Below are 14,384 nucleotides of genomic sequence, written 5' to 3' on the forward strand. Positions count from 1 at the left end.
GGTCTCCCGCCTGACTTGCAAAAGTCCCATGGCCTGATCCTGGCCAGCAGGAGCAGCTGGAGTTGAGGAGTGGGGTCAAGATGCAGCTGAGCTGCCAGCCACCTAGATGTGGTTTCGTGGTGTCTCCGGTCTGGGTGAAGGATGATGCAGAGCTGGTGTTCTGGCCAGCATCCCAATAGGGCCCCAGCCACTGCAGGATGTTTCCAGCCTACTGGGATTCGGGCTCCAGCTGACAGGACAGTTTGTAACTGCAGGATAGAGAGGCAGCTGTGAGGCCACCATGAGCCACACATCAGGTCCCCTCTCAGTGCCTGCCCAGCTGGAATCCTGGGTCCCCAGCAGTCCCCATGCAACAGGGCTTGATGCTGGCGGTGGAGTCATGGCCATAGGCTCTCTGCAGCTGTCCACAGAGAGCCTCCTCTCGGCCAGGTTAGGTGGCTCACACGTGTGCTGTCAGTACTTTGGGAGGCTGAGGTGGGTGGATTGCTTGAGGCCAGGAGGTTGAGACCAGCCTGGACATCATCGTGAAACTCCACATGTACCACTACAACAAGAGAACAACCGGACATGGTGGTGCATAGCAGTAATCTCAGCTTCTTGGGAGGCTGAGGAAGGGCTTGAGCCCAGGAGGCAGATGTTGCAGTGAGCAGAGATGGTGACACTGCAGTGCAGCCTGGACGACAGAGCCAGACCACGTTTAAAAAAAAAAATGGAGAGCCTTCTCCCACCCTCTGCCCATGTGCCAGGCCCTCACCTCTCCTTGTCACTGAGCTGCTCCATTCTTGAGAAACAGGTGACAAATTTCTCCAGAGGCTGAAGCCTGTAATTCATGGCAGCCACTTGGAGCAGCTGCATTTCCTGCAGAACTCGGACCTCCTAGAGACAGAGGACAGGATGCTGACAGGGCCTGGGTGGAGGATGCTGAGGGCCCTTTGGCAGGCAGGGAGAAGGGGCTGGTCCCTGGGGCCATTCTGTGAAGGGGCCCCATGCAGCCCCCAGCCTGTTCTCAGAGTTGGATGTAAACAGCCCCTCCTGCAGGAACTGGTCTTTGATTCCAGTGCCTTTCCCACTCTCTCCACTGGGATAGGTCTCCTCCTCCTGTGTGTGTCAAACCCTCCCAGTAAAACTAAGATGTAGAGGATGGAGCCAGGGAATGTCCTGCCCAGGGTGGACTGTGACGTCCACATCCCCACCCTCAACCAATGTGAGTGCCCCAGCTGCTCACCTTCCTCCTCTTGTTGCTGTTGCCCTGGAAGGCAGACAGAGCCCATCAGAAAGGTCCCTGGCCCACAACCAGCCCCACCCCATCCCTTCCCATGCTGCACTACTGCCAGGGCCACCAGGGTCAGGGGATGTGCACACGACAGGACTTGGACATGCCTCAGGCTCCGTGCTCTAGAGCAGGGGGCAAGGGGGCTGAGGCTCAGGGACCTTCTGCTCCAATCCTCTCTGATGACAGACAGAGAAATTGAGATCTCTCATAGAAAGAAAGCACTCAGTGACCCTGGAATTGCCTGCCCTTGGAAAGGCTCAATTTCACCCTCCTATTATGGGACTACCCTAGGGAGAGGCTGAGTCCAGCTCAGCCCACAGCTCAGCAGCGTTGCAGTCAGGCAGCTCTGCAGCTTCACCACTCAGGGATAGGGACTGGTGACTGCCATGGAGCCTCCTTCACTCAGCCGTATGAGATGGGCCTGACACCCCCCCACACAGGAGCAGCTGTGAGGCTCTCAGGAGAGGAGGTTTTCCAAGGGCTGAGATCTAAAGGCTTGGTCCAGGCCCCTCTCCTCCCAAGCCTCAGGATCCTGGTTCCCAAGCAGCCTGCCCCAGGCTCACTCACATCCAGATCATCCGGGATGGCCGAATCCAACCTGTGTAACTCAGTCAGAAAATCCCCCAGGAAGGGGACCACGCCCTGTGCCATGGAGGGGTGGGGAGGTGGGAGGGGTAGTGGTGATGAGTATTGACCCTGAGGTGCCTGCCCAAGGCCCTGTCCCATGAAATCCCATCAGCCCCTGTCTCCCAGAACCCCCGTCCCCAGGTCTCCCAGTTGTAGCAGCCAAAGACCCTCAGCTGCCTTTCCCAATTCTCTGCCTCCTCTATTCCAGCTGACCTCCAAGTCTGGCAATCAGTCCTAGTTACCTCTATGGTGGGATTTTAACAAGTCACAAGGGCCTGTGGTCCCAGCCTTACCCTTCCCCACATCCACTCTGAGTTCTGCTTTCCCAGACCCTTGCTCTGGTCTCTCCAATGGAGGTTTCCCAGGCCCAGTGGCCATAGGAGGGCAGGGCTGGGGAGGAAGCCCCGGCTGTGTTGATATGGAGGCCTCCAGCTGGTGGGGAAAAGAGCCCTGTCCTCTGATCCCCTGAGGTCCCTCCATGCCACAGTCTCACTCACCTCCTTCTGCCTCCGTAGCCTCATCTGGGCTCTCTGGGGGTTCCTCTCCTGGGTGGCCACCTTAAAGCTCCCCGCCTGCCAGGTGTCAGGGACAGGGACAGTGAGGCTGTGTTCCCTTCCCCCAGTTACACCCCAGCCACCCCACACTTGGATCCCCAGGGACTGGCGTGAGTCACCTGGCACAGTGCTTATACCACTTGCCAGCTCGACACTCCGTGTGTGTGTCACCCAATCATGCAGCCAGGCCTCCCTGAGACTGTTTCCTTTCTGTAAAGAGCCATGAAAACCACAGCTATCTCACAGGACCTCCTGAGTACTGTTACCTGTAGCTGTTGTCATTGTTCTCCCCCTCATCCCTCTGAGGAAGAACCATTCACAAGCACCCTCCAATTGCTTTCTTTTCTTGAATCTCATTTCCACCCTGTGAGGCCCGTACTACAGGCTCAGCATCCCTTTATTTTCCAGATGAGGAAACAGAGACCCAGAGTGGGCAGTGACTCCCCAGGGCCCCAAAAGAGAGGGCACCTCCTCCCCCTACTGGAGGCTCTGTCTTGGCTGCCCTCAGCCCACATCTCAGCACCGCCACCCATCAGGGTCTTGTTCTCTGGAGTCTCTGAGTGTCTAGGTCTCCAGCCTTGCAGAGTCGTGATGGGAAAGGGGCAGGGCATTTTAGGAGACCTGGTTGAGTGGCACCTGCATATCTGAGCCCCACTGTAGTCTCTGCCACACAAACTGGGTTTGCGCCATGCCAAATCCATGGTTTGGCCTCGCCAATGATCCCCCAGTGGAGTTCCGTGCACAGAACTCTCTCTTCCTCCACTCAGGATGTGGCCTCCTGAGGCGACATCTCTGATGGACATGGCAGGGTTTTCCAGAATCCTGGGTGGGGTGACATGTCGCCTTCTCATTTGCATGGAGGTTTCTGAGATCTGGTCAGGGCAGATCCCCTAGGAATGCATGGATCCCCCAGATACTTGTCATGAGCATGGTCACTGCTAACTGGTGAGAATCCTGTGACATGACCTTTTTCAAATGTCTGCCAAGGGCAGAGCGGGGAGTCCCAGCAAGCACATACATCTGTCCTGAGTTTGCCCATTGGTACCCATAGCTGGGCAGTCTACTGGACTCCCTGGCACATGAGCTTCCTCTGTTGTTGTTCCCTCTTTCCCCCAGTGTGGACTGCAGTCCGTGCCCATGGAGGTGCGCTGCAGACAGAAGCAGCAGCAGAGGCCTGGCTTCCTGAGGATTTGCTCCCAGTTTGAGGAAGGAAGAAATTCCCACCTGCAATGACCATCCCCCAGCCTGGAGGAAGCTACATGCCAGCAGCATGGACCAGCAAGGGAGCCAGAGTCCTGCTAATGCTGCAGCTCATCACCCCCACTCAGAAGCCCAGCAGCCATTAGCGCATCCCATTTCCAGGGCCTCCTGCCCCCGTGCCCCCACGCGCCCATGGACCCCCACACCTCTCTTCCTGGTTGCCCAAAGTAGGCATGGAGGGAATTTTTCAAGTCCACTTTCTGTAGGTAAATCAAAACATTACAAAATAACCACTGCACACCGGGTCCAATGCCCTTCCAAACTCACTCTTTTCTCTGACCCTTAAACACTTGTCCCGCATCTCCCAGACTCCACTGTACCTTGATCAACAGGTCCCTCTTCACTGCAGTGTCTTTTTTGCCAAGTTCTTTTAAATATCTTGTGCTTTTGCTATTGACAGAGGGAAGAAAAAAGGGTAAATTTGGGAATCAGGGGGCAGATTTGTGAGTTCCAATCCCTTTTGTTTGAAAACCCAGTGAATCCCAGATTCCTGTGTGAGCATTTCCAGTGGGGCCCTCTGATGACAAGGGCTCCAGAGGACCAGGGCAGGACCTGTCATGCTCCTCCCCTGGCCCATCTCTACTTCACATGAGCCCCGTCGTGTTCACAGTTAGCTTCCAGCTGGACACAGTTCCGCTGCTGGGTGCAAACACCTGAAAGCCTCCAGTTGGCTCTAGCCTGTTGCTGATGGTTAAAAAACCCTTAGTCCTGAGTTAGAAATCCTTGCCTAGGAGTCCACTGCAGCTTAGTGACCACACCCACCAGCCCATCCCTGCCTCCAATGTCCCTGGTTTCCAAGAACCTTTTGGAGTCATTGAGGGCACATGGGGAGAACTATGGGTCCCCAGGTCAACACTGGTGCTCCCCTGGAGGGAGCTCCTCACCTGGACACTCCTGCCCACGTCTTGTGTAGCCGATGTATTGGGTTGCTGCGCAGAGCAGAGACGATGGCGTGCACCGAGGAGAAGTTGTTGAGGCTTAGGCACTCCTGGAGAGGGAAGAGTGAGCTGTGAGGTCCAGAGTTGAAGTCAGACCCACTTCAGCCTCAGCCCCCTCTGCTGAGATCTCCCTTCCTGAATGAAGCAGAGGCCCAGGGAGCCTCAGGAGGGCACACCTGGGGTTGACTAAATGTCACTCATCTAGGAGGATTTCAGTTCAACCCAAGGAAGATCCCAGGTCAGAAGTGAGCAGCCACCACTGGGCCATGGGGGTCAAGGTCAGGGAAGCTCAGGGAAGAAGGGCCTAGGGGATTGCAGGGCTCAGGCTAGAGATACAGATGCTAATCCTGAAAGCCAATGGAGGAGAAGAGGCTGTTCCCCATTTTTAGAGAGGGAATCCCAAGGCCCAACCATGGCTTACCCTGGCCACCTTGATCCAGTGCTCCACCACCCTGGCCCTGTCCCGAGCCCTCATGCTGTGGTCCCCGAGGCAGGAGGTGGTGACACAGTTGGTGAGCCTGTTGAAGTGTGCAATGGTAGCACAAACTGTGGGTGCCACGTGCTCACTCCCCTTCTGATGTCGTTGGCCCCAGATGGAGCCCAAGCATTCGTAGAGCTCCACCTTCTTGAAGAGATCCTTTGGGGAAGTAGAAGAGTGTCATGGACACAGCACAGCCCAGCTCAGAGTCATCCACAGTCCCAGGCAGGAACTGAGCTCACAGTCATCCACAGTCTCTGGCAGGAACAGAGCTGGAGCTCAGAAAGCTTTAAAATGGGCTCCAGACTTGTGGGAGTCCCTGGGTTTGGTTTTCTGTCCACCGAGGGCCCTGAATGCATCATGGCCCAGAACCCAACAAGGGTGGGAAGAGAGAGTGACGTTTTCTCCCAGGCCATCCTCACTCCAAGAAGTAGAAGGTGGCTCAGGCCTCCCCATCCTGAGGCCTCGTCTTCCTCCCATCCCAATCAGCCCTCTACTCCTTCTCTCCCTACTGGTGCAGTTTCCTTGCAGCAGCTGCAACACTGGGCTCTGTTTGGGTGTCTGCCATAGAATCTAGTATGCATCAGGTACCCAATAAGTGCTGAGGGTAGTGAGGCTCCTAAACAGCTGGGTGAGTGACCCATGGCCCTGCCTGCCCCTCGGTGATCACCTGCCCTGTCCTGCTTTCTGTCCATCCCCTGTCATTCCGTCTGCACAGTCACTCTGTGCAGCTGGCACGGGTCATTTCCCATCTCTGCTGTCCACATGCAGACAGGGAAGGCTTGTGAGTGAGGAAATTCATCCAGATCCCATGGTTGGTAAGAAGTGGGGCTGAAACTGGACCCAGGGCATTGGCCGCTCCTCAGGGAGAGGCTGGTCTGAGACAGGTGGTTCCAGACGCACAGCCTGCCAACCCCAGCTGCTCACCGCATCTATGAGGGTCAGCTGCTCTGCCAGCAGCCTGGGAGGGAAGGTCGTGATGTCCAGCAGCTCCTCAGTGTGTTGGCTCTTGACAGTCCCGGGACAGGGACAGGTGGACTCTGGGGCTGACGGTGGCTCCAGCAGTGTTCCTGGAGGGGGCCCTTCCCCTGGTGCTGGTGCTGGTGCTGGTGGTGAATGTAGATATCCTTGTGCATCCAGGGCTACAGGTGACTCTGGCTCCAGGGCAGGCCGCAGGTCCGCCAGCAGTGGTGGTGCTGGCTCCAGGGCCAGCATTGTTAATGCGTGTTGCCCAGGAGGTGGAGCAGGATCTGGAAAAGGAGAAAAGGTCACCATTCCAGTCACTCTTCACTGGGATTTCCAAGTACAGAAATGACTGGATGGAATATAAGGGAATTGTAGCCCCAAAACACCACCCCCGGAAAGTCTTCTCACCATCTGGCTTGGCCTCCTTGGGCTCCGGAAGCACCAACTGGCCTAGGACAATTTCCTGATGGTCCTCCAAGCCCAGTCCAGGCCAGGCGAAGGTCCTGAAGGCCAGCTTTATCCAGAAAGATGACCGTTGCAGGGCCTGGCAGCAAACTGAAGTGTTTTCAGGGGGCCAGGTGAACAAAATGGAGGTGGTGGTGCTGGTGATGGAGTGGACAGCTGAGTCAGAGGCCTGGCCTTCTCCCACACAACCCTCCAGGGCACCCTTGTGTGGTTCTGGGTCCCTGGCCTCCTGCTGCCTGTGTGGAGGACAGCCCCACCCTACCCCAAGCCATCAGTGCTGTCCTGAAAGGGGCAGACCTGGCCATGTAGCAGGGCTGTACAGACCCTTCTGCACCCCAGTGTCCCACTGACATTCTCTTCCCAATGGCCCTAGAGCACAGCACTGTGCACCTGGGCACTCAAGACTGCAGCTCCAGGCTGATTTGTGAGCAGGTTTCGTTCCCCTGGTCCTGGGGTTAGGAGAGTAGGGGCAGATGTTGGGTGGAGGAGGACAGGGAGAGCTGGGAAGGCACGATGCTGGGGATGGGTCTCTCAGTGGCCAGTTGTGACCCCAGCCTCACATCTCCTTTGCAAGGGACCTAAGTCTCCATTTACAGAACTCACTATTTGCCTCTTGCAGGGGAAGTCCCCAGATGTCAGCCTTGTTGTGGGAATTACAAGACATATGAACCCCAAGGCTCCTTTAGTCTCTCCTCAGCCAGAGTCCACATATTTCCTCCCATGTTTTGTGGGTGAAGAAGCCCTTCAGAACCCTAAGTCCCCCCAGTTTATACTTGTTGGGCTCCGTCATTCTAGTCAGGATCTGGGAGGATGCCACCATATGTGGAGGAGGCCATGAGGGTTTCCCCTCTAACATTCTGTAGATATGATTTGTTTATTCTGTCTACTGTGAGCACCTGACTCTGAGTAGAATTGAGGCCCAGGGATTGTCATCTGCCTTGTTTATGAAATTATGCCAAGTCACAAGAAGAACGATGCACAAATGAGGTGTTTTGTATGTATGTATTGAATGAGTGAACCCCAACCATTGGAGAAACTCAGTGAGCCTCTCCCGATATCTGAGTGGGCCTGTGGCTCCTTTTTCAGCACCAAGGGACCCCTCTTCTGTGTCAAGGAGAAAGTCCAGCCAGAAAGAATCTCAGACATCCTTTAGCAATGCCATTGCAGACTTGCTTTCTATGTGCCTTTCCAAACAGCAAGAGATATGGGCCATTGCGGCAGAATGCTGAGAGCTGCTTCAGTCAGTGGGAAAAGTAATAAACATGAATCACAGCAGCCACAGCAGATTGTCCAGAGTTTTAGGCTCTAGGGACCCCTTTGTTTGCCGTGTCTTAGATCATTCAGTCCCTAAAAGAACCCTGTGAGGTTCATCTTCTCATTACTCCCTGTTCCACAGGAGCCAACTGAGGCTCCAAGAGGTGCATCTTCAAGACACAGCCAGTAGGGGACAGAGGCACCTCCGTGCCTTGGAGTGGATGGACACTCACCTTCTAACCAGTAGTTCCAAAAAGTGTGGCACGGTGATAAAGTCCCAGGAGGGACCCAGGCAGGTGGCATAGGAGGAGATGGGTTTAGTTAGAAAGGCTGGAACCAGGGACTCCAACAGCTTCTCCCCTGTGCGGGGCTGGAAAGTTGGCATCCTGCAGATCTCATTTTCATACTAGGGGAACAAGGAGGGACATGAAAGTCAGTGTAACACCATGAACCACCAGAGGATCGGGATCTGGAACTCACACCAAGAAGCACCAACCCTTCAGGGACTTGTGCATGTGGAGAACCTGGGTGCCCATGGTGAAAAGGGTTCTAGGCTTTCAAGGTAAAATTGCATGTGAGGATGGAGAAGGAGAAAATGATTCATGCCTTCAAGGCATCGGCACAATGAATGTCAGCTGTGGGGCAATAGCACCCTCTGTATCAACAGCCTGCATGAAGAGCATCATCCCTGCAATCCTCAAAAATCACCCTCATGGTGGAGAAGAGGAGACGCGGGCTTTTGGATGTCAGATGCTTGCTCAGCAGCACCCGGGTCAGAGGAGAGCACCTTCCACAGGGAGGACTGGATGAAATTCCCTCTAGGCCACCTGAGACTCCGCTTCTGATATGGAAGGGAAGGGTCTGGGGAGGTCTCATCCCCTCCTTATTTTAGTGACAGCACACTGGACAAGATGCTTTAGAAGAACCCTTTGACTTAAAGGGATATGATTGTTTTTGTTCTTTAACATGAATGTGAGTCTGGAGAAACAGCTACGTCCATCCCAGCCCTGGCCAAGGGGAAAATGCCGGAAGACTGCAGGGTGGGAGGAAGCGCATCCCAAGGCCCAGGATCTGCCAGGCGACTCGTGGAAGAGAAAACGCAGGCAGGTATTGAAAGCGGGAAAAGTTACAGAAATGTATGGTTTAAAGTGGAAATGAAACAAGGTGATTTTCTCTGCCACACAGACAGCAGATTGACAAAAAGTTAAGAACATGTTAGTATTCAGGGGAGGTTGTGTTCGCTGGTGACCCTGTGAGCAGCTGGAGCCCTTTTGGAAAGTTAACTAGCTAGAGCTGTTGAAAGTTGCTATCTGCACATCCTTTCACCCAGATTTCCCTTTCCCGGGTGTGTGTCTTCCGCAGGGGATTTGTGTATTTTATGGGTTGAATTGTGTCCCCTCCCCCAAATGTAACTGTTTCTATTCTCAACCCCAGAGACTCAGAATGTGACTGTGTCTGGACACAGAGTTCTCCAAGAGGTTATTCAGGAGAAGTGAGTTCGTTAGGGTGGCCCCTAAGTTAATATGCCTGGGGTTCTTACAAGGAGAGGTGGTCAGCGCACAGAGAAGTTCAAGAGAAGACCCTGTGCTGACCGAGATAGAAGTCAGCCATCTCCACGGCAAGGAGAGAGGCCCAGAGAAACCACCCCAGACTGACAGCTTGACATTGGGCTTCCAGTCTCCAGAACTGTGAGGAACCAGATTTCTGTGGTTAAGCCCTTCAGTCAGCGTGCATGTTATGGCAGCCCTGGGAAAGTGCTCCAGCCTATTAGGACACACATAGGATTATGCTCCCTGTAGAAAGGCTGACTAGAGAGGAAATTTTATCACAACAGGCTCCACCGGCACGGAGATGCTGACCCGCTGTGGAACATGGCCTTCCTTAAGGAATATTACAGTGACATGCGAGGGTGCAGCACCTGCCTGGTGGGTCTGCAGGGATGAGTTCTGTGAGATGACACTTTAAACACAGATGCATAGAGTAGCTTCACCTTCTTTTGTTGTAATCACCACCCCCCCAACTTGTTTGTGTAGAAGTGTTGGATTTTAAATCCTGGAAGAGGTTGGCAGGGCAGGGGAGCTTCCTGTTGCCAGACATACAATTAGGGTGGGGAGTTAAAATGGTAACAGTATGAGTATGTTGCTACAGTGTTACCATTGTACCCAATTCTTGTAGCAACATGCTGAGATACTCCTGGCATAGCAGAAAGTGAACACAGAAGGATTTTCTCTGATCTTCCTCTGATAGGTGAAAGGGACTTTGCCTGTAACCAAGTTGCCACTGGGGACGAACGGTAGCCAGATTCCTTAGGGAGAGGACAGTGGCTCACTCAAGTGTGAAAGCCCTAGGACAGAGCCTAGGGAGTCCCCATATTCGTGTTTGAGTCCTGGGTCCACCCTGGTTTTCTAGAGTCCCTGTCTGTGGAGACCCCTCTGTGTCCAGTCTCACCCCAGACCAGCACTGGCCGTGGTTGGTAGCAGGCGGCCCCTGCCCTTCTTTGAAGAAGATGGAGAAATGGAATCCATCCAACAGCTCCTGCTTGATCTGCTGTGTGGAGCTCTGCAAAGAGAGAGAGCCAGGCGAAGAGGTGTCAGTGGCCTGCCTGGCTGACCCCATAGTGGGATACCCCATTAGAACTCCTCCCTGGCACCCCCTTCCCCAACAGGATTTGGCACACAGGAGGATCTGCATAGACCTCCAGCCAGAGGAGGTTGAGGTCTCCGGCGGATGACAGCTTGAGGTCTTGGGATTCAGATCTGAGCAGACAAACTATGTCCTCGACACTCACCTTCCCATCCTGAAGGCGTGGCCTGGGCTGTGAACCTGACATACTGACCAGGCTCCCAACCCCTGACAACCTACCTGCTCCTGTCCAGGGAGGGCCCCTCTTCTCCTGTTTCCCCAAACACATGGGGAGGGGCTCAGCGCTGCCCTGATGGACACAGCTGAGGCCTGGCCTGGACGGGCCTGCCCTGGGCCCTGTGTTACCTGTGGGTGCCTGCTGGCAAAGGGCCAGAGGCGTCGAGGGTGAGGGTTGAACCAATGTCTGTATTCTCGAGAAACAGTCTCATTTTGTCCTCTTCTGCGACGAGGAGGTCGGCAGCATGTGGGGACACAGCAGGAGAACATGGTGTTCTCTCCAGTGTCGACTACCAACTGAGCTGGAAATGGGGCTGTGTGTATAATATGGGTGCCTAGTTACCAGAATTCTAAGTTCTGTTGGGGTCTGTCAGTAAGGAAGTGAGGTCACATCTTGTAGGTTCCATCCTGTAAGCTCCTCCTTTCCATAAGACCTACTCAAAGGCCCCACTGGGCTTCTGGCCGCTCACCCTCCCCCATCAACTCCTTACCTTTCACCATTATGCCAAAGTGTGCCCCTTCAGCAGCTTGGGAAGACCTGGATGTAACCAGGGTCCCAGGTTTGAGGAGACAGTTCTGGGTCAAACAACCTTTATCTTAGCAGTTGTGAGACCCTAGAGAACTCCTTTGGTATTTTGGGGCCTCCCCAGCATGCACAATGGGGGTTACGCTAGCATCTCCCTCCTAGGGAACTCATGAGGTGTGTTTGAGATAGATCTTATAAAACTCATGATGTGGTGTTTCCTGTAGATATTGCACACACTTACAGATGGAGGAAATTCAAAAAGGATTGAGAAGTAGCATGGAAGAGAACTCCAGTGGGCCTGGGGTTCACAGTGTGATCTCAGGAGAAGACACTTTTGCTCTGGACCTCCTCTTTCATGCTGCACCAGTAGAGGTTGAGATTAAATGAATTTCAGACATCCTCCTCCTCTGACATTGCACCTTCCAGTGCCTTCCCATTTTATTTAGACCCAGACCCTGTGCCTCATCTCAGCCTAGGGTGGGCAGCATCCACAAAGACAGCACTGAGGGCTTAGTGACTCCCTTCTGAATGATGGAGTATGACACAGGTGATGGAATCGCACTTCTGGGCTAGTTCAGGATGTTACAACAAAGAACCATAGCCTGGGGTGCTGATCAAAAACAGAATTATGTTTCTCCCAGTTCTGGAGGCTGGAAGTTGGATATCAGGGTACCAGCCTGGTCAGGCCTTAGCGAAGTCTCCCATCCCATTCACTGAGCTTTTACAGTGCTGTCCTTTCCTTGGAGGACGGCTCAACTTTAGGAGCATGGGTAGACTTCTATTCAAAGTCCAGCTCCCACTTGTAGCTTGGTGATGGTGAGGAAGTCATAGAACATCCCTGTGCCTGTTTTCTCCTCTGAGAAATGGCATTAGTGAGAATTGCTTCCCTTTTTAATCACAGAAAATAAAGCATGCAAAGAAGTTAACTCGTCGCCATTGGGCAGAGAGTGAGAGCCCAGCAAACCAGAGAGATCAGCTTGCCCACAGCAATGGTGAGGACTGCGGAGAGTGGGTGAGGCTGGGGCAGGAAGCAGGCCAGCCTGCCAGAGCCCAGGAACAAGTGAGGGGCAAGAGTGAGCTCCTCACCCTGCATTCTCAGGGGACACAGGCATGCAGGAGCTGTGGGGAGCACAATCATGAGGGCTGCCCTCATTCCTCTGGTTTCCTCCATATCTGACGTGGTCCCAGGGCCCGTCTCCCTGTGTTTCCTCTCTACCCTGCTTTCTTCCTGGCTGCCCTCTCAGGACTCATTTTTGGTCCTGGTCAGGAGGAGTCTTGAGATAACTATAGGCCTATTAATAACTCCTGTGAGGTTCAACCCGCCGTTTGTTGAGACCTCTGAGCTTAGTCAGAGCCCTCCTCCTGCTGGGACCTGAGAGAGGGCTGGAGGGAGCTGACAGTGCAATGGCAGTTTTTCCTGGGGCTGCCGCTCCAGGACCCACTGGCAGGTATCTGCTGAATTCGAGCTTTCTTTTGGGTCTCTGGAGTTCTGAGGTGTGACTTTCCCTCTGAAGACAGGCAGAGCCCCTGGTGGGTGCCTTAGCCTCAGAAATGGGTCCCCCTGAGCTGGGAGCTGTTCTCCACCCTCAGTGTGCTAGGACACCTCACACCTGGTCCCGTGCATTCTGGCTTCTGAAGCCCACAGAGAGGGTCTGTAGAAATTGCTAGATACGAAAGGGCTACAAATAAGTCATAGGAAGTGTATTTACATAACTCAGTGGTTTTCAGCCATTACATTTACTTCAGCAAAAGAGATATTTAAAAATGTGAATACCCTGTGTCACCCTGCGGAGATTTGGGTTTATTTGATGTGGCGGAAGACAGGCATCTTTGGTTTTTTGTTTGTTTTTTTGTTTGTTTGATTGTAACAGGATCTTGTGCTGTGGCCCAGGTTGTAGCACAGTGGCATGATATGGGCACTGCAACCTTGACCTCCCAGGCTCAAGGAATCCTCCCTTCTCAATCTCCCAAATGGGTGCGACTATGGACCTGCACCACCATGCCATGCTAATTTTTGTGTTTTGTAGAGACAGGGTCTCACTATTCCACCCAGGCTATTCTTAAAGTCCTAACCTCAATCTGTACTCCTGCCTCTGCCTCCCACAATGCTGAGTTTACAGACGTGAGCAACTGTGCCTGGTCCTGTATCTTTTAAGAGCTTCCCTAGTGCTTTGAATAGGCACCCAAGCAAAGAAGTCTTTTCTTGCAGAGGCTTGTGGAACCCTGTTGAGGCTGCATCTTCTTCACAGCCGTCAGATTGTTCCCTGAAGTGTCTGCTTAGCAGTGCACAGGCTGTTTACATCGAGGGCTTTGGGGAGCTGTTGGGTTTGGGGGTTGGCTGGGGCATGAGTGTTGGCTGTGGGATCTGTCACAACCTGGTCCTATGGGACACCCAGTCTAGGATCCTTCTTCCCAGACCACCATCCTGCCTCTCACTGCTCCTATGACAGGAGGCCAAATATCATGCTCCCCTGGACAGAGGCATCCAGGTGCAGGACTGAAGTGGGGTGACTCGCATCAGGAGGGGTGCAGCTGCTTGCTGGAAGGGTGTTGGGAAGTGTTGGTCCGCCAGCTGTCACGTCCTCCTGTTCTGCTGAATCCCAGCGATCCTCACTTGGTGTCTGGGTTTCAGAAGGGTGTGGCCCTGGGTTCTTGGCTGGCTGAACTGGTGCTTTTGCAGCCTCTGGGGCTCTTGTATGTGAGGCCTGACCTGAGTTTCTTCAGGAAACTTTTGCCCCTGAGGCTGCCTCCTGCTTAAGAGCAGAACCTTTGTGTGGAGATCTGGCTGGCCTCCCTGGCACCCAGCCTGTCCTGTCCTGTTATGTCTGGGTTTGAGGCTGTGTGGAGGGGTCTCTTCACATAGGGGAGGCAAGGCCAGTTGTGTGGGTCAGAGTGAAGCATGGCGATCCCAGCTGGCTGTGCCCAGCCTTTGACTGGAGGAGTCTGAGAATGACCAGGCCTGGGGAGCTGCCCTTCCTGGGAAACAGCATGTCCCCTCCCCTACTGTAGAGTTTCTGGATGTGACCCAGAGTGTGCTGGGCCTCTGTAGCATGTGCTGGGTGTAGCCGTGTGATTCAGGGTGGGAGGTGCATGGGATCATCTGCTCTGAGCCAGGTAAGGCCTGAACAGGACTGGGGCAGCCCTCAAAGAAGCCAAGTCTGATGGGAGAATAGGCATGGGTAGA

At 54.0% G+C, this 14,384-nt stretch overlaps 2 protein-coding genes across 5 annotated transcripts in view; one reads left to right on the top strand and one right to left on the bottom strand.

Annotated features, from left to right (window-relative positions):
- The window catches only part of LOC105480647 (aspartate-rich protein 1-like), a 32,359-nt gene extending 28,238 nt beyond the window's left edge, over window positions 1-4,121 (top strand). The window contains exon 9 of one of the 2 annotated variants that reach the window (XM_071080091.1): window positions 3,571-4,121. In XM_071080091.1, the coding sequence (XP_070936192.1) occupies window positions 3,571-3,640 (70 nt within the window). In that variant the 3' untranslated portion in view covers window positions 3,641-4,121. The remainder of the gene's footprint in view (window positions 1-3,570) is intronic. The other variant, XM_071080089.1, reaches the window with a different exon arrangement.
- Window positions 60-11,029, bottom strand: LOC139358668 (ral-GDS-related protein-like). 3 transcript variants are annotated; one of them, XM_071080066.1, is made up of 13 exons: window positions 10,804-11,024; window positions 10,264-10,374; window positions 8,049-8,221; window positions 6,505-6,698; window positions 6,058-6,380; window positions 5,074-5,289; window positions 4,599-4,702; window positions 4,035-4,104; window positions 2,398-2,472; window positions 1,841-1,915; window positions 1,226-1,249; window positions 755-876; window positions 60-248 (listed from the first exon to the last, which is right to left on the bottom strand). In XM_071080066.1, exons 1-13 carry the CDS (start codon window positions 10,942-10,944, stop codon window positions 209-211), a joined length of 1,668 nt encoding a protein of 555 aa, XP_070936167.1. In that variant the 5' UTR covers window positions 10,945-11,024; the 3' UTR covers window positions 60-208. The 3 variants fall into 3 exon arrangements, with proteins under 3 accessions (XP_070936167.1, XP_070936168.1, XP_070936169.1); XM_071080067.1 differs by lacking the exon at window positions 1,841-1,915 and having other exon boundaries at window positions 10,804-11,029; XM_071080068.1 differs by lacking the exons at window positions 6,058-6,380; window positions 6,505-6,698; window positions 8,049-8,221; window positions 10,264-10,374; window positions 10,804-11,024 and having other exon boundaries at window positions 4,599-4,721; window positions 5,074-5,144.
- Between the last annotated feature and the right edge of the window lie 3,355 nt (window positions 11,030-14,384).

This window comes from Macaca nemestrina, chromosome 15 (genome assembly GCF_043159975.1).
Source record: "Macaca nemestrina isolate mMacNem1 chromosome 15, mMacNem.hap1, whole genome shotgun sequence".
In the NCBI taxonomy this organism is placed as follows: domain Eukaryota; kingdom Metazoa; phylum Chordata; class Mammalia; order Primates; family Cercopithecidae; genus Macaca; species Macaca nemestrina.

What these genes read in the sequence shown, in the direction of transcription:
- LOC139358668 (XM_071080066.1), bottom strand. Translation starts at nt 10,944, where the DNA reads ATGTTCTCCTGCTGTGTCCCCACATGCTGCCGACCTCCTCGTCGCAGA. An exon ending in ACGGCCAGTGCTGGTCTGGG is followed by an intron (nt 8,222 to 10,263) that starts GTGAGACTGGAC and finishes TTGTTCCCCTAG; the next exon opens with TATGAAAATGAGATCTGCAG. An exon ending in CAAGGAGGCCAAGCCAGATG is followed by an intron (nt 6,381 to 6,504) that starts GTGAGAAGACTT and finishes CTCCTTTTCCAG; the next exon opens with ATCCTGCTCCACCTCCTGGG.